We start from the raw sequence: 19,229 nt of genomic DNA, 5'->3' as shown, positions 1-19,229 counted from the left end.
CTTGTTTGAATAATGGAGACAAATACAAATATGAAGATGGTGTTATTGTATGCTTCTAATTACCATTTGTGGAAGAGAAAGATGAAAGACTTACTATTTTTGAAGAAATTTCATTTACTAGTTTGAACATCTATAAGTATGTGATTTTATTTGATAATATGTAGAAGACAATGTTTATAATTATATTATTAATGAGACACATGCAAAAACTTTGTGAGAGAAGATAGAGTCCTTGTATGCCTTTAAATATGGGAATAATAATTTGTTCTTGTTGAATAGCTTCACAACTTTGAAGCATAAGGAGAGGACTTCTATTTTAGATCACTTGAGTGAATTTCAAGGGCCCCCCTGATCAAATGTAAAAAATGGGTATCAAATTTGATGACGAACTTTTGAAACTATTTCTATTGTTATCTTTACCAGAGTCTTGGGAGACATTTTGGATTTCCATCACAAGTTATTCATCCCAATATGAGGTACTTGTCACAGAAAATAGGAGAAGAAGTCTGAAAGAGGAACCGAAGGGTGGTAGAGAGAACTATAGAAGCAAACCAAGTAACGACACGAGAATTTGGAGGGTCATTATAGAAGTATTGTTATCAGTGGAAAAGGGATAACAAAGACAATAATGGTAATTCTAAACAAAGAGATCATGAAGATCACAATTATGATCGTGTTACTACTGTTACTAGTAATGATCTTGTTATTCTCCATAATCATGAGTCTGTTAATATTGTATCAAACTAGAGCACATGGATAGTTGACAATGGTGCTACATTGTATGTTACACCAAGGAAGGATTTTTCCACATCTTATACTTCTGGTGATTTTTGAGTGTTGAAGATGGGTAATGATAATGTATCTAAAGTAATAGGTTTTTGCGATGTTTGCTTGCAAACATACATGGGACTTAAATTCTTGCTTAGAGGTGTCAAACAAGCTCTAGAAATCCTCTTTAATTTGATCTTTGTGCACATGCTTGATGATCGTGGTTATGATAATCACTTTGGTTCTGGAAAGTGGAAACTCAACAAAGGTAACTTGGTTGTGGCTAGAGGGGAGAAACTTTCTAAATCGTATTGGAAAAATGCTCTGGTTTCTAGGGAAAATGTGAATGCTATAAACATGGAAGCATCTTTGTGGCACCAAAGACTTAGTCATATTAATGAAAATGGACTGATTATTTTGACCAAAAAGGATGTTCTTCTAGGATTAAAGAATGCAGATTTGGAGAAGTGTTCTCATTGCATTGATGGTAAAAAATATAGAGTATCTTTCAAGAGACATCATCCATCAAGGAAGCCAAAGTTGCTTCAATTGGTACATTCTAATGTTTGTGGTCTATTAAAGGTAAATTTCTGTAGTGATGCACTTTACATTATTACCTTTATTTATGACTGTTCTAGGAAAATATGGATTTATGCCTTGAAGACAAAATACCAAGTGTTGGAGAAGTTTAAAGAATTCCATGCTTTGGTTCAGAGGAAGATAGGCGAGAAGCTGGAATATGTTCGTTCTGACAATGGTGGTGAGTATTTAGAACCATTTTATGCCCATTGCCAGTAGCATTATATTACACATGAAAAGACTCCTCCTAAAACTCCTCAATTTAATGGTTTAACAAAGAGGATGAATTGAAAACTAAATGAGAGAGTAAGGTGTAAGCTCTCAGAAGCTAAGTTTCCCAATCATTATTGGAGTGAGGCACTTTGCATGGAGGTGCTTGTTCTTAATCTCACTCCTACAACTGCTTTGAACAGTAAAGTTTAAGATAAAATTTGGTTTAGAAAGAATGTCAAATATGATCATTTGAGAGTCTTTGGCTGTAAGGATTTTGTGCATATTCCAAAGGATGAAATATCCAGTTGGATCCAAATTCAAAAAAATGTATCTTCATTAGCTATGGGCAAAATGGGTGTGATTATTGGCTATATGATCCTATAGGTAAGAAGATTACCAGAAGCCACAGTCCGGTGTTCATGGAAGACCAAATAATTGAAGACATTGATAAGGTGGAGAAGACTACACCTAAGAAAGATATAAATTTTCTAATATTGATCAGGTTCGACTACATGTTCATAATCTAGATACTATTTGTGGTGATGATCAGAATGACGAGCCACATGATTATGTTAATGATCAACAACTTGGAGATGAGGTAAAGGTAAAGACAATCTTCCAACAAGTTTTGATGAAGACAAGCTTAACATTACCTTATCAAAGAAGGGGAAAAAGATATATGAAGATATGACTTAATTCACAATATTTTGTTCTTCATCTCATGTTTATGAATTCTATATCATATTCATTTCTTAGTGCTCAAAATATTTTTTTATCATGCATTGGAAAAGTTAATTTTTATGTTTGAACCATGTTAAATCACTTTTAAATATAATCTATTGACTTGGATAAATCAATAGATGTTGCATAAGGTTGCCTCATACAGGCTAGCCCAAGTTAATGATTCTACTTAGAAGTAGCATTTTCTAGGAACATATTGTAATTTTTTTAGTTAAATGTATCATTATTTTTAATTGAATTAAAATTTGTTAATTGGATATAATTTGAGTTTTGTAGCTTTGAATATTATAAGTTTGAAATGTACAAGTTTCTCAAACAACTTCCATTAGGCATGTCAATTTGTTAACATTGATTTTAAGTTTTATTAAGAATCTATTACAAACATCAACAAATGAATATTCTATGTATGCTTTTGACAATTTAAAAAGGAAGCTTCAATACAAATGCTTGAAATTAATAATAAAGCAAGTTGACATAAAAGTCTCACATCATTTATGAAAGAAACCCGCACGTCCAACAAAACGAAAAAATATGAAGAAAATTTGTCGTGGTACCAAATTTGTTATACTTGAAGTATCTAAGCACATGATATTGAATGTAGAAATTACATGATAGATAAAATGACAATAATAGTTTAAACACATAAAGAGAGAAACAAATTGAAATAACTATTTTTTATTACACATAAAAAATAAAGTTCTTAAATTTTATTATTTTTGACAAAATATTTTTTCCAATTATATGTCATGTATAGTAACTTTATGGATTAATTAATTATTAATTAAAAAATTAAATTGTTGGGGTGAGAGAGGCTCAAACTCTCGACCTCAGGATAACTCAAAAGCTATGAGACCTACGCGCTAGCCAACTGCGCCACCACCCCTTTGATGATAAATTTAGATAAAAAATTAAGAAAATAGTTTATAACTTATAAAAGTAAGAAAGTTGCAAAGAATAGTATGATTGAAAGTTTCAAAGACTTTAATACACCACTTAAATATTTAACATAAATTGAGTAAAAAGAAAACTTAAATAAGAGTTGAGAAAAAGATGAACCAAACTAAATCAGAAAGAAAAAAAAATCAAATTGAAAAAAACATAATAAAAATAAGATACATCTCTTTTGCAAATGATCGAATATTGTATATGAGATGTGATATCTAAAATGTTAATAAATCTCTTAAACAAAATAATCAACGATTATTTATATAGAAAACTCATAATGGATAGTTTCTTGCATGCATTCCAATGTAATCTAAATCTAAAATGTCATTTTTAACGCTGAATCTCAAAGTTGTTCATGACTACTCAATAATAGAAACTTCTGCTTCAAATTTCCTATGTTGAATTAAATGAACTTATTTGAATAAGTTCGCATTTTTATAGTTTTTATAAATTTGAAGACTAAAAACTAGTTTGAATGGTGAAATTTTGAAAAACAAATTTTCATTGTCAATTTTTGTAAACTAAAACATGGAAAGAGCGTTATTATGAAATATTTTACCAAATTTTTATTTTACTTTTTGAAATATAAAACTTACAGAAAATACTTTAAATTCTCATAATTATATATATATATATATATATATATATATATATATATATAAAATTTTTTTGAGTTTATAATACTTCTCATCGGTATTGAGTGATAAGTGGTTAAAGTAATTTTAGGACTGTCTCAATTGTCATATATAAAATGGAGTACACATGTTTGGTTATTTCAAAACAAGTTTGATATGTTTAAAGAAGAATGAGTAATATTTGCCATCTTCGAAAATTTGCATCACCAACCTCCTCCTTGGAAACACTTCCCACTTCCCTCCTTTCCGATCAAACTCGAGTCCTCCTCGCCTGTGTCTGCTTCTTCTTGAACACATGTAACCACTACACATGTAATATTATTGACAATGGCGATATTAGGAAGATAGCAAAGAGCCATGAAGAAGAAGATACAAAACTTGATAACAGAAAGACAAGTTTGTATCTTCTTTTTCATGGCTCTTTGCTATCTTCCTGATATCGCCATTGTCAACATGGTATCAGAGCTTCATATGCTCTGGTATCCATTGATTCTTCCTCTTTCTTGCACAATTTGTTGTGTGCTTATTTGATTTCCGATTTCCATCATCGATCATTGTTCTTCTCCTCGTTTGATTGAAATCATTTCCTCTTCTTGATTCTTGCACGATTTTGATTCGATTGGGGTCTGTACCGTCGCTATCATTTTCTTCTTGATACTTGGATTGAACTATCATGCTCTCTTTCTCTCTGCAAATCAATGGCGTACCAGAGTTTTGCTGGTTTTTCTATCAATTATATGAATCCCTTCTATCTGCACCCTAATGAAAATCCAGCTCTCATTCTTGTTTCACCAGTGCTCAACGACAAGAACTATCACACTTGGGCAAGATCGATGCAAATTTATCTTATCTCTAAGTACAAGGAGAAATTCATCGATGGAACCCTCATCAAGCCACCAGTCACTGATCCTCTGTACGCTCCTTGGATTCAGTGTAATACGATGGTACTTTCCTGGATTCATCGTTCCATTTCTGAATCCCTTGCCAAGTCGGTATTGTGGATTGATAGTGCAGCTGGAGTTTGGAAGAACCTGCAGATTCTTTTCTCACACAGCGATATATTCCGCATCTCTGATATTCAGGAAGACCTATACAAGTTTCGTCAAGGTACACTCGATGTCTCTAACTACGTTACTCAGCTCAAAGTCACGTGAGATGAGCTTGAAAATTATCGCCCTATCATTGCTTGTTCTTGTGACATTCCCTGTTCTTGCTGTGCTATCGCATCCATTAGGCAATACCGTGACCAAGATTATGTCCTTAGGTTCCTCAAGGGTTTGAATGAAAAATTCACCCACTCTAAATCCCAAATTATGATGATGAACCCGCTCCCTGATATAGATAAAGCCTTTTCGCTTGTCATTCAACAAGAAAGGGAATTGAATTGTTCAATTGGTATTACTGCCTCTAGCAGCTCTAATGGTGATGAGGTGACTTCATTTCAAGTGAAATCAAAACAGGATGCAGTTGAAGTAGGCTGAGAAGAATTCGCGGTTGCATTGGCTGATGCATTGCTTGGAGTCTTGCTCTTGCCCTTAGATCCTGGAGGGAATCCATGCTTCAGAAAACAAGTCTCAATGGTATGGTTTGTCCTTCCACAGTGTGTACAAACACGACTGTGACCTTTAGCTCCACCATAACCTTGAGATTTCCCTTTATGTGTATTGTTGCCAAACTTATTGGAAGAATTGCCTGAAGCATTGTTACCAGAACCAGTTTGGACTTGAAATGCAGTCACCTCATCAAATATACCTCACATCCATTTTACTGGATCCTCTTTAAATTTAAAATTCTTAAATTAAATATGCCTTTATTTTTTCCTTGTAAATAACTCAATGTGACTCCATTCAAGATTTCCCAAGTCAATGCGAATAATGTTGACATTAGTAACTAAAATTATTGGTCTGATTTTTTATAATTAAATATTTCATATACATTATGTTTGATGGAGTTACAAAAAGGTATATGCCAAATCGTGAGTAACAGAACTAGAAAATGGACAACAGTCACTACTATGTTGAGTTGCATATCTAATTGATCCCTTAAATCAAGATAGCGAAAGGCAAATAAAATTTATAAAAATAAGTGTCGAACGAGCTTCTAAAGGCTATACATGTTAGCCATTATAGGTACCAAGCTTTTAGGTTCGAGTTAATAAAACCTAAAAAACTCATACTCTTATTTTAAGCCCTAAGCTCTATTTTATCGGGCTAACTCATACAAGTTAGTCCAATTTAATGATTCTAATTAAAAGTAGCATCTTCTAGGAACATATTTTAATGTGTTTTCGTAAATGTATCATTATTTTTAATAGAATTAACATATGTTAATTGCATATAATCTGAGTTTTGTAGCTTTGAATATTATAAGTTTGAAATCTACAAGTTTCTCAAACAACTTCCATTAGGCATGCAAATTTGTTAACATTGATTTTAAGTTTTATTAAGAATCTATTACAAACATCGACAAATGAATATTCTATGTAAGCTCTTGACAATTTATAAAAGAAGCTTCAATATAAATGCTTGAAATTAATGATAAAGCAATTTGACATAAAAGTCTCACATCATTTATGAAAGAAACCTGCACGTCCAACAAAACGCAAAAACATGAAGAAAGTTTGTCTTGAGGTACCAAATTTGTTATGGTTGAAGTATCTAAGCACATGATATTGAATGTAATGTAGAAATTATATGATAGATGAAATGATAAGAATTTAAACACGTAAAAATAGATACAAATTGAAATAACTATTTTTTATTACGCATAAAAAATAAAGTTTTAAAATTTTTATTATTTTTGATAAAATATTTTTTCCAATTATATGTCATTTATAGTAATTTTATGGATTAATTAATTATTAATTGAAAAATAAAAATGTTGGGGTGAGAGAGGCTCGAACTCTCGACCTCAAGATAACTCAGAAGCTATGAGACCTACGCGCTAGCCAACTGCGCCACCACCCCTTTGATGATAAAACTAGATAACAAATTAAGAAAGTAGTTTATAACTTACAAAAGTAAGAAAGTTTCAAAGAATAACAGAAACTGATTGAAAGTTTAAAGGACTTTAATACACCACTTAAATATTTTAACATAAATTAAGTAAAAGGAAAACTTAAATAAGAGTTGAGAAAAAGATGAACCAAACGAAATCAGAAAGAAAAAATAAATCAAATTGACAAAAAGTAATACAAATAAGATACATCCCTTTTGCAAATGACTGAATATTATATATGAGATGTGATATCTAAAATGTTAATAAATCTCTTAAACAAAATCATCAACGACTATTTATAGAGAAAACTCATAATGGATAGTTTCTTACATGCATTCCATGTAATCTAAATATAAAATGTCATTTTTAACACTGAATCTCAAAGTTGTTCATTGCTACTCGACAATAGAAACTTCTGCTTCAAATTTCCTATGTTGAATTCAATGAGCTTATTTGAATAAGTTCGCATTTTTTTAAATTTTTATTAATTTGAAGACTAAATACTAGTTTGAATGGTGAAAATTTTGAAAAACAAATTCCAAAACAAATTTTCACTGCCAATTTTTGTAAACTAAAATATGGAAAGAGTATTAATATGAAATGTTTTACCAAATTTTTATTTTGCTTTTTGAAATAGAAAACTTACGGAAAACACTTTAAATTCTCATCATTAGCAAAAACAGTTTATATATATATATATATATATATATATATATATATATATATATATATATATATATATATATATATATATATATATAAGGAGGGATTTTTTTACTCCACGAGTAAGTTATTAACACTCGTTACTTCAAATCTGTACCATTGATTCTTCTCAATTTAATGGTTAAAATAATAAGTAATAGTTCTCTCTCCACAAGATTTTCACTCCTAGACTCGATTTCTTCAACTTAGACCCATCTTAATTCAGTTTTTAACACCTATTATCTTATTTAAGCATCTTATATTATCAATTCAACATCTATTACTCTAAATACTATTATCCTCAATCATCAACACCATGAATACATCGATTAGCAAGAAAATTGTCTCATCGATCTCACTTCAATATTATGTTAGTTCATCCATAAAATCTCAAGATAACATCAAAATACCATTAATTTTCATGAATTCGCAGCATCAATCTTAATAGAAAGATAGAATCACAACATCTCATAAAATTATCACTAGAATTCATATATCCTAACAAGGGGTTAAAGGAAACCCCATTACCTCGTTGCCAAAATACCAATTAAAAAATAATCCCCCTTTTACCTCGATTATGCATAATTTCTCTTGAGCTTTGATGATGGGAGATTCTTTTCCTTGCACTCTTTGCTCCTAGGGTTGCCTTCCTCCTTTCTCTTTTTTTTAGAAAATTATATACGTAACTTCTTCTTTCTTCCCATTTCTCCTTCTTCCTTCTTTATAAGACTAATTTCTAATTAATTTTATTCTTAATTGCTTGTAACTTCCTAATTATCCAACTCCTCATTCTATAAGTCCCCACTAACTCTTGATTTCTATTCATTCGACCTTTAATCTTATTTATTCTATTTTTTTCTTATTCCAATTATTATTATATTTACTCAGAATTTATATTATTTTTCTAAATAATAACACAATAATAATAAAATACTAATAATTATAATAACACTAAAGTTAAGAAAACCACTCAAACACACAAAAAATCCAATTATTAAAATAATAGAAATACGAATAAAATTTCAGGATGTTACAACTCACACAAGAAAGACAAATACATAATGAGTAAAGAGAAGAGAAAAGCGTACCTTTATAGAGCTTTGTTTAAGAGTGTCTTAATCTGATTTGGACGAGAGAAATCCTAGTTGATTAGAGACAATTGATCTAAAAAGGTTTTATTTGAAAATCGTGCCCAAAATATGCTTCATAATCGATTAAAGATCTTATGTAATCAATTAAAACTTCATGGAGATTGGTATATTCCTCTGATTCTGAACAAATATCTTTGATGCAGGTTTGCTGAAGATATGACCTCTTAATCAATTTAAATCATCTTTAAAGTGCTGGATTTAAAAGAAGATTTAATCTTTAATCGATTAACTTCAAGGGTGTAATCGATTAAATTATCCTTTTTCAACTTCCTTGGTCCACTACATGGACCTTCGATGACTTTGAGTTTTTAATTACTTGCCGCACCCCGTTACTTTTAGTTTACACCCTTTTCCGTAACACATTATTTCTTAAAACATATAATTAGTAAAAAAAAATTGAATTAAATGGATTAGGCACATAGAAAGGCACTTGTTAGAGTGTTAATCGATATTTTTTTTTTTTTGTGTTTTCTCTCTACCATATGTTACCTTAAACCTTTAAAGAATTTCATAATTCTCCCCCATTGAAGTGATCAGATAAAACAGAAGGAGAGTCATCTCTCTAAGACATCATTTCATCTAGAGGGAAGTATTTCTTAAGAATTCTTTCAAATAATGCTTTCCATCAAACCCATCTTTCTTTGGAGGAGCCTACAGACTAATGCTTTGCACAACTTCAACTCATATTTGCAAAATAAATCAAACTTGTATTTTTGGTAGCTACATCTTCTTGGACCCTCTCGGGTTAGTCTATTTAAGATGTCTTGGGCTATCCTTTTTAGACCAACTTAAATTACGCGTTTTAGAAAAGAAAAAGGGTTCTAAGTGACCACGTTTATGACAATGATTACATTTATAAATAGGATGATTGAATTTTTTTTTTATCATAGCATAATGAACTATTTATTCAATTGGTACTCTAAATTAATTTTATTATATGAAGCTCTCTCATTAGACAAATTAAATCTCATATAAACATCTCTCGATCTATTTGGTTTTATTTCTCCAGATATAAATAGACATTTCAGTGTTAACATTTCTCATATGTTTTTGCTCATTAAGTAGACAAACAAAACTATTTAAGTAAAAAATATAAAAAGGTCAACTCAAAATATATAATTAGAAAACTCCATTCAAAAGTAGATAGATATCAAGAAATATGATCTTTTTAGGTAATTAATAATTGGTGACATTTTAATAAATTTTTTATTTATTGAATAAAATTGGATAGAATCATAATCCGTGTGTGACACACATTATAAGGTATATATTAATTATTGCACACGTATCTCATTTATTTACTTAATTAGATGCATGTGAAAGGGAATATCTTTTTGTTACTATAAATCTCATTTAATTCTTTATTCAATTATATGGTATCTTTGATAGAATTATTTTTTATATGATATTCATCTCAGTCTATCTATATTATTAGTATACAAATACAAAGAGGAATTCATTTTTTCCTCTAGCTACAACCACTTCATAGAGCTCCATTCCTATATGGAAAAAATAACTATGATTGATGATAATCCATACAGCTAGTAGGACCAAGATTCTTTTAGATTTATACTTAAGTATTGCTAGTTAATTTTGATAATTGAATTCAAATTTTGAATCAGCAACATGAGAAAGAAAACTTCGAATCTGTTGGTTTTGGGCTTATTGGGCTGTGGCAGTTTTGTAGGCCCACTAAGTTGTACTCTGTATATAGCCTTTACAAGGCAAGTGTGAATGCTAATGAATGAATGGTACACTTTTACCTAACAAGTGGTATCTAGAGCCCTTATCCTAACGGCCTACCGTTTTTCTGTTACGTTCATCATTGTTTTTCTTCTCACCGTTCTTTCCCCTTCAATGCCATCTACGTCGTAGCCATGGCGGAAACCTCACATTTCTCCCACCCTTCAATCCCTAAATTCGACGGCTACTATGAACATTGGTCCATGCTCATGGAGAATCTATTGCGTTCTAAGGAGTATTGGAGTCTCATTGAATCAAGCGTAATCACCACCCCGGCTGATGCAACGCCGGAGCAACGAAAGGCGGAGGATGAGAGCAAGTTGCGCGACTTGAAGGCCAAGAATTATCTCTTCCATTCCATAGATCGAACGATTCTTGAGACAATCTTGGTTCGAGACACAGCGAAGGACATTTGGGAGGCGATGCGTAGAAAATATCAAGGTTCATCGAAGGTGAAACGCGCGAATTTGCAATCTTTACGGCACGAATTTGAGGTTCTTGCAATGGGGGAAGGTGAATCTGTCAACGATTACTTTGCAAGAACCCTAGCCATTGCAAATCGAATGACTGCACAGGGAGAACGAATGGAGTAGATTGTGGTGGTTGAAAAAATTTTAAGATCCATGTCGGCAAAGTTCAACTACGTGGTGTGCTCCATAGAGGAATCCAATGATGTAACAACTCTATCAATCGATGAGCTTCAGAGCAGCCTTCTGGTTCATGAACAACGAATGCAAGGTCCACGAGATCACAGTGAAGAACAGGCACTGAAGATGAGCAATGTTGGCAGAGGTAGAGGAAGAAACACCTCGAGAGGTCGTGGTAGAGGAAGATCACATAGGGAAATGGTGGAGTGCTATAAGTGCCATAAGCTATGACATTATCGCAATTAATGTCCTGAGTGGGAGGATAATGTAAATTATGTTGAGTATAAAGAAGAGATACTCTTGATGGTATATTCTGAGGAAAATGAAAAGATCAAGGAGGAAACATGGTATATTGATAGTGGTTGCAGCAATCACATGGTGGGAACCAAAAAATGGTTCTTTGATTTTGATGACAAGTTTAGAGAGTCCGTGAGACTTGGAAATGATTCAAAAATGGCAGTGATAGGAAAAGGGAATGTAAAGTTGTGTGTTAAAGGAAGGATACATGTAATCACAAATGTGTACTACATTCCAGGATTAGGGAATAATTTGTTGAGGGTGGGACAGTTGCAATAGAAAAATATTGCAATTATATTCAAGGAAGATACATGTCAATTATTCCATGAAGAAAAGGGATTGATCCTAACAACTAAAATGATAAACAATCGCATGTATATTGTTAAAGCATCCGTGATCTCGCCTAAGTGCTTCAAAGCCACCACAGAAGAAGCAAGTATGTGGCATAACAGATATGCTCCTCTCAGCATTAAGGGTCTGAAGACTCTTTACAAGAAGCAAATGGTTAAGGGACTGCCAGAACTGCAAGATCTTGAAGACAAATGCAATGATTACTTGGTTGGAAAACAACACAGAGACAACATACCAAAGCAAACCAGCTGGAAAGCTACAAAGAAGCTTGAACTGGTTCATTCTGACATCTGTGGACCTATAACACCAAAATCAAATGCTGTTAACAGGTACTTCATTACCTTCACTGATGATTACACTAGAAAAACATGGATTTATCTCTTACAAGAGAAATCAGGAGCCTTTGATATTTTTAAGAAATTTAAGTCCTTAGTTGAAACTGAATCTGGCTGTCTAATTCAATGCCTTAGGAATGATAGGGGAGGTGAATTTACATCATCTGAGTTCAAAGAGTATTGTAGCAATCATGGTGTTAAAAGGCAACTAACTGCAGCATATACCCCTCAACAAAATGGAGTGTCTGAGAGGAAAAATAGAAAACTACTGAATATGGTTAGAAGTATGATATCATCTAGAGGAGTACCTAAGAAATTCTGGCCTGAAGCTGTAAATTGAGCTACACATGTAATGAGCAGATGTCCTACACATGCTGTCAAGGATGTGACTCCAGAAGAAGCTTGGAGTGGAGTAAAGCCTTCTGTACATTACTTCAAAAAATTTGGTTGTCTAGCTCATGTTCATAATCCAGATGCTCACAGAAGAAAATTGGATGGCAAAAGCATCAAGTGTGTTCTACTTGGCATTAGTGCAGAGTCAAAGGCATATAAATTGTATAATCCCATAGAGAGAAAGATTATAGTCAGTAGAGATGTTGCTTTTGAAGAATCAAAGGGGTGGAACTGGAACAAGACAGGTACATCCAAACAAGTTGATCATGTAAGTGATATTGAAGACACCAATGAAATTGACCTACATGATGACCAAAATGGGAATGATGGAGATAATGGAGATGAAGGAAATAATGGAAACAATGATGATAGTGAAGAGCCAGATGAAGACTCTAGAGCAGAACATGACAATTCAAATGATGACTTAGATGGTCCTCTTGTGAGAAAAAGAAATCCACACAGCTATCTTAGAGATTATGTGACTGATTTGGAGAATGTAGAGAATCAGACTGACAATCTTCAGAATTTAGCTATTGCTATGTTCAGCTCCAATGAAGATCCTAGCTCCTATGAAGAAGCTAGCAAGTCAGTCACCTGGAAGAAGGCTATGGATAGTGAAATGCAGTCTATAGAGGATAATGATACTTGGCAGCTAACATCCCTTCCACAAGGGGAAAAAACAATAGGTGTCAAGTGGATCTTCAAGACTAAATACAATGAAAAGGGAGAGTTAGAGAAGCATAAAGCCAGACTGGTGGCAAAGGGATACTCACAAAGGTATGGAATTGATTATAGTGAAGTCTTTGCTCTAGTTGCAAGGTGGGACACTATAAGAACTATTCTTGCTTTGGCTGCTCACAAACAATGGTGTGTATTTCAGCTAGATATAAAGAGTGCCTTTTTACATGGAGAACTAAATGAGGATGTGTATGTGGAAAAACCTTAGGGATATCACAAGGGTGGAAGTGATCAAGTCTATAAACTAAAGAAGGCATTATATGGTTTCAAGCAGGCACCTAGAGCCTGGTACAGTAAGATTGAATCTTACTTTTATGCAGAAAAATTCTCCAAGTGCTCCCATGAACCAACTCTGTTTGTCAAATATGGAAGTAAGGGCAAGATTCTCATTGTGAGTTTGTATGTAGATGATCTATTCTACACAGGAAATGATGAAGAATTGACTGAGGTTGAGTTTGTGTCAGCTGTTTCTAGTGCTTACCAGTGCATTTGGATGAGAGCTGTGTTGAATCACCTGCATCTAAACCAAAGAGGTTGCACTGTAATAAACTGTGACAATAGCTCATCAATTAAACTGTCAAAAAATCCTGTTATGCATGGGAGATGTAAACATGTTGATGTCAGGTACCATTTTTTGAAAGATCTCAGCAAGGAATGAGTTATTGAGCTAAGATTCTTCAAATCACAAGACCACTTGGCTGACATCATGACTAAGGCTCTTAAGGTTGAAACATTTTACAAATTAAGGGAGGGACTTGGAATGTGTGATCCATGGTGCCCCAAGTAAAGTAATGGAGTCTGGGGCCTTCTGTTGTTTCTGTTTTGTTGTTTCTGTTTTATAGTTTTGTTTTTCTTTTTGTATGTTGATCTAGTGTTGTATAGAGATCAACCTAAGGGAGGGTTTGTTGGGTATTAATCTGTTGGTTTTGGGCTTATTGGGTTGTGGCTGTTTTGTAGGCCCATTAAGTTGTACTCTGTATATAGCCTTTACAAGGCAAATGTGAATGCTAATGAATGAATGGTACACTTTTACCTAACAGAATCTATACTCGTTTGGTAAGAAAAAGGAAAAATTTATGGAACTTAAAAGAGTTTAGAACTCTCTTCCAAGTACCTGTTTCAAGTAATTAACTCGATTTCCCCTAGTTGTGGTTAAGGGCCACGCTACACAAATTTTGAGTTCTCACATTAGGTCGAAATTCTGATCAACTTTACATCTATATCAGTGTGGCTATAAAGTATTGTCTGCTTTCAATGTGAGAATTCAAACAATTTTTTCTTTTAGAAAAGACGTTTGTTTGATTGAGGTGTAGGAATGTGGTATATAAACTAGCATTAATCTTGATTCTCAAGCAGTATGAAACTATTTTGGCTAGCTCGAAATACTTCGCATCGATAACGTAAATTGAACTCTTGACTTTTGGATCTAATAAACCAAGTCAAATATCATTAGCTACAATGGCAGAACCAGGAAAACAAATGTGGGTGGACCACTAAAATAAACGATAATATTTAAGAGGGGATATGTCTGCAAACAATTTATTTAATAGTATAAAATTCTTATGACGACATATCTTTTTAAGAGTATTAAAAAGAATTATTTGGGGTGAGCCGTGGCCCATCATAGCCCCCATATTATTGCCACTAATTAACTATAACTCCTTTTAACTAACTCGATTTTAGTCTGGGCATAAGGGTACAATGCAAACTTTGAATTCGGACGTGCTAAAATATTAAAATTTCAATCAATTTTAAGTATATGTCATTGTGACCATGAGCTATTGTTCGCTTAGAGTATAAGAATCCTCGCTATTTTTCCCTGTATTAAAGACATCTCGTTTAATTGAAATATGTGTTGTACATAAATTATTTTAACTTCAATTCTTAAAGAGTGTGAGATATTTTAAACCGGACGAAATAGTTCACATAAATGGGGAAATTAAGCTCACTACTTTTGGGTCTAATAAACCTAGTGAATTATTGTTAGCTATACTTTATTTTTCATTTATTCTTCTTTAACTCATTAATTTAAATACTTAGGGGGTGTTTGTTTGAGGGATAACAAATTTATTCACAGGAATATAGATTGGAATATTTATGATTCCAATATTTGTTTCAAGTTTTAAAAAATTATACCTAGGAATATTTTATTCCTAGGAACTTATTTTACACATAGTTTTGTCTCTTTCTATTCCCATGTTATAAGGTCGGAATCTTATATTCCTATGGGAATAATAATTAACTACCTATAACTTTCCACTTTCAACTATTTTAATTCATTTATTTTTTATTTTAAAATATAAATTACATATATTTTATAAATATTCCTAGAAAATTAGATTACTCACCAAACACATGGATGGAAATTAATAAAATTCCCAGTAATAATATTCCCGGAAATATTTTTTTCAAGATTATAATCTTAATCCTTGAAATAAATCCACCCTTAACCAAATTTTTAAATTTGTAGAAAAAGTAATAAACATCACTTATACTTACACACAACCGTTGTTAAGTTAGATTTGATGTACTACCAACATATTCTTTTATTATCAAAGAAAATATTCTCTCTGTCATAATAGTCATCACATTCATAAAAGAAACTTTATTATTATTATTTTTTTCAGTTGTATCTTCTACTTTATATTATGATCATCACTATCAATTTATTATTTTTCATTTTTCAATTATGACATTTGAAATGTACCAACAAGTTATGCATATTTGGTAAAATTTCATTTTCATTAATTAATCACATTTTCTTATAAGATGTGAAGTTATAAAAAAAAAGCAACAATTCTTGTGAAATGTAATGAGTATATATGTGAATGAAATTCATTGTAAAATAAACTCAAATTAATATTAATTACTTTGGATAAGTTAATATCATATCAAATAAATATTTTTTAAAATTAACGGTTAAATTGAAAATATATTAATAGTATTTTTTAATATTACATTACCATATAGATTGATTATATTTATAAAATTTAAGATTAGTTTATAAATATTTTTTCTGTTATCAAACAACTTAATTTTTGTATATTTTGATGACATATGAAATGGATTAATATCCATATTTATAAGTATGATTTATATAATAATATTTTTTTAATATAACGATTCATTTTAAAAAAATATTCATCTGATATAATATTATTAAGTGAATGTAATTTTCTAAATATAATTTGATCTCTTCTTTTATATATATATATATATATATATATATATATATATATATATATATATATATATATATATATATATATATATATATATATATATATATATATATATATATATATATATATATATAAAACAATTTGGAATATCTGGATTTAGGTCCACACTTTCTGGTGAAATGTATCAACCAAAAAGCACATAACCAACAATATTGATTTGGTATAGTGAAGTGAACAAGTCCTACAACTTTCTAGGTTGGTAACATACAAAAGAGCTATTAATATTCCATATCCTATAGTACTATTCAATTCCCTTTTTCACAAGGTTTAAATTTTGACCCTTACAGAGAATTCAATAGATGTATTTATGCTGTTCTTTTTTTGTTTCAGTGTATTTATGTTACTATGTTCTGCAATTGCAATTCCACAAAAGAAATATTTAGGTAAAATGTATCATTCATGTAATAAATACTTCACCATCAAAACAATATAAGCCTCTTTTGTTGGCAAAATGAACTACGTTGTTGTATAATATCATAAGCTTCATTTTGTAATCACCTCTATGATTTTTGCTTAGAGTCTCACATTAAATAAAATATACAATAAAAATGTATTTATAAGTATATTACATTGTTACAATAAAATTCAATTTTGTATTGTAGAATTAGACCTAATCTAAATATTATAATATGAGAGTTCATATTTAAATTGGAGAAGATGCGTTGTTTCACTAAATTTACAATGTTTATGTTCTTTTTAAAAGTGCGGTAAATATATTAAATTAGATAAGAATTTATTAAGAAAATATTTAATTTTAAGATCCGATGAACTGTCTTCTATAATACTTCTGATATCTCATCATAGGTTTTTCTTCTGTTCAAGTCAGAAATAATTGGTATGAGATCTTGAAGCTAACTCTTGTGGTGGAGAATGCTTTCTAATGCAGTGGGTACTTGTAATGTTAACAATTCTAACATCTAAATCAGACAATAAATTCAAGTATGGAAGTAGGTTATCTTTCAAAATATATCTGTAGAACAATTGTAGATACATTATATATGGAAGACGATTAAACCACATCACATTTCATGATGTGAAACTCAGGGTTCGTTAGTTCATATTTAACGGTGGGCAACCACCTTTGGAGTGAGTCAAACATGAATCCAATAGTTGTAAATCCATCGGTCTCTCGATCCATCTGTGGATGCGCCTTGGACATGGATACATGTTTGGATAGGTAACTGAACCAACACGTCATTGGGCTTATAACCACCTCGAAACGAAAAATTAACATGTCATCCCACACTTATATCTAGAACCTCCAATGATGGTGCTATTATTTTTATACCCCTACAAAAAATTGCATTTATCAAAAAATTCAAGAAAATATCGGATTTTTCCAAAAAGAATTATCGAAATTTTCAAAAAATCTAGCAGTACATTTTCGAAAATGTAAAAAAAAATTTTTACACTATTGGAAATTTAAAATTTCCAGTGAATCATAAGAAATTTTAGTATATTTTAAAATTTCCGATAAAATAAAAAAATTCAAAAAATTATACAAAAAACTTATAATTAAATTATCGGATTTCGATATGTTACCAAAAATTTCCTAAAATTACAAAAATATTCGTTCTTAACTATCCCAAATTTATTCATCAACATTTTTAAAATAATGAAAAATAGAGAGTTCCGAATAAAATTTGAGGGGTGACAGGTAAAAATCAAAACAGATTTAATCCAAATTTCAATTACACTTAAAATCTTGATAGTACAGAAACATATATTGCTCTTGCAATTGCAATTTTGATTCCATATCATAATTTAGATCTATGGTCGGCACCCATATGAGAGATCAAAAGCTAAGAACCCATGAAAGGACCCTTTAGTCAAAAATGAAATATCTAAGAAAATAATTGAACAAGTGGTTTTGATCTTTGCAGCTTTAAACTGAAGATCTCTATCCACTTTTTGTTATTCCATTGTATAATGGGTATACAGATCCATTTCTTCTCCTGTTTAAATTCCTTTTCTTTTTTCATCTCTGACAAATTCCACATGGTAAAGGTGAGAGAGAGTTCGAAGCAACAGACCCACCCCACGTTGTTTTGTTCACATGGAAGTAGTAGGAAGGAAATGACCTTATAGTAACATATCTGTCCCACACATGCATAGCTTCTTCCCTTTTACTTTCCTCTTTCCTTCTCTTGTTTCTTTATTTTGGATTTGGCTTCTTTTAGCCTTTTCTTTACCTGTCGTCGTCCCCGCTATCGTGTTAAGAGTTTTATATCAGACGAAATTTGATGTGAACACGTGTTTATAAGTGTTGTCTAGTGAAGATTTGTTAGACCATCGACAATTATGTCATTTTTATCGGCCACTCAGTTTGCCTTTGGGATTTTCATTTATATATAGATTAGATGAGATTTGATCTGAACACGTGTTTATAAATTATGTTACTCGAGATTTGTTAGGCTACCAGCGATTAGGTCATTTTTATCGGCAGTTCAGTTTGCCCTTGAGGTTTTCAATTATATATAAATTAGACGAGTTTTGATCCGAACATATGTTTATAAACAATGTCTACTCAAGATTTATTAGACTATCAACAATTAGATCATTTTTATCGGCCACTCAGTTCGCCTTTCGCCCTTGAAATTTTCAATTATATATAAATGTGAGATAGTGTGTTAAAAATTAGTATGATTCGTTGAATAGAGATCAGTTAATTTTAATTATTGAGTTTAATATAAGTCGTTTGTTTTTACATAATGCTTTTAGCGTACTAATTGAAAAAATACAGTTGCGTGTA

At 31.4% G+C, this 19,229-nt stretch overlaps 1 protein-coding gene and 2 non-coding genes across 3 annotated transcripts; 1 reads left to right on the top strand and 2 right to left on the bottom strand.

Moving 5' to 3' along the window:
- Positions 1 to 3,099: 3,099 nt before the first annotated feature.
- Positions 3,100 to 3,184, bottom strand: TRNAM-CAU (transfer RNA methionine (anticodon CAU)). The gene is given in 2 exon segments: positions 3,100 to 3,135; positions 3,147 to 3,184. It is a non-coding gene; the product is annotated as a tRNA-Met (tRNA).
- Positions 3,185 to 6,762: 3,578 nt separating this feature from the next.
- On the bottom strand, positions 6,763 to 6,847 carry TRNAM-CAU (transfer RNA methionine (anticodon CAU)). The gene is given in 2 exon segments: positions 6,763 to 6,798; positions 6,810 to 6,847. It is a non-coding gene; the product is annotated as a tRNA-Met (tRNA).
- Positions 6,848 to 11,097: 4,250 nt separating this feature from the next.
- Positions 11,098 to 11,697, top strand: LOC131613200 (uncharacterized). The gene is made up of 2 exons (XM_058884889.1): positions 11,098 to 11,256; positions 11,377 to 11,697. Exons 1-2 carry the CDS (start codon positions 11,098 to 11,100, stop codon positions 11,695 to 11,697), a joined length of 480 nt encoding a protein of 159 aa, XP_058740872.1.
- The last annotated feature ends 7,532 nt before the right edge of the window (positions 11,698 to 19,229 follow it).

This window comes from Vicia villosa, linkage group LG6, assembly GCF_029867415.1.
Source record: "Vicia villosa cultivar HV-30 ecotype Madison, WI linkage group LG6, Vvil1.0, whole genome shotgun sequence".
In the NCBI taxonomy this organism is placed as follows: Eukaryota; Viridiplantae; Streptophyta; class Magnoliopsida; order Fabales; family Fabaceae; genus Vicia; species Vicia villosa.
Note: the sequence above shows the minus strand (reverse complement) of the source record. Positions and strands in the feature narration are given on the sequence as shown.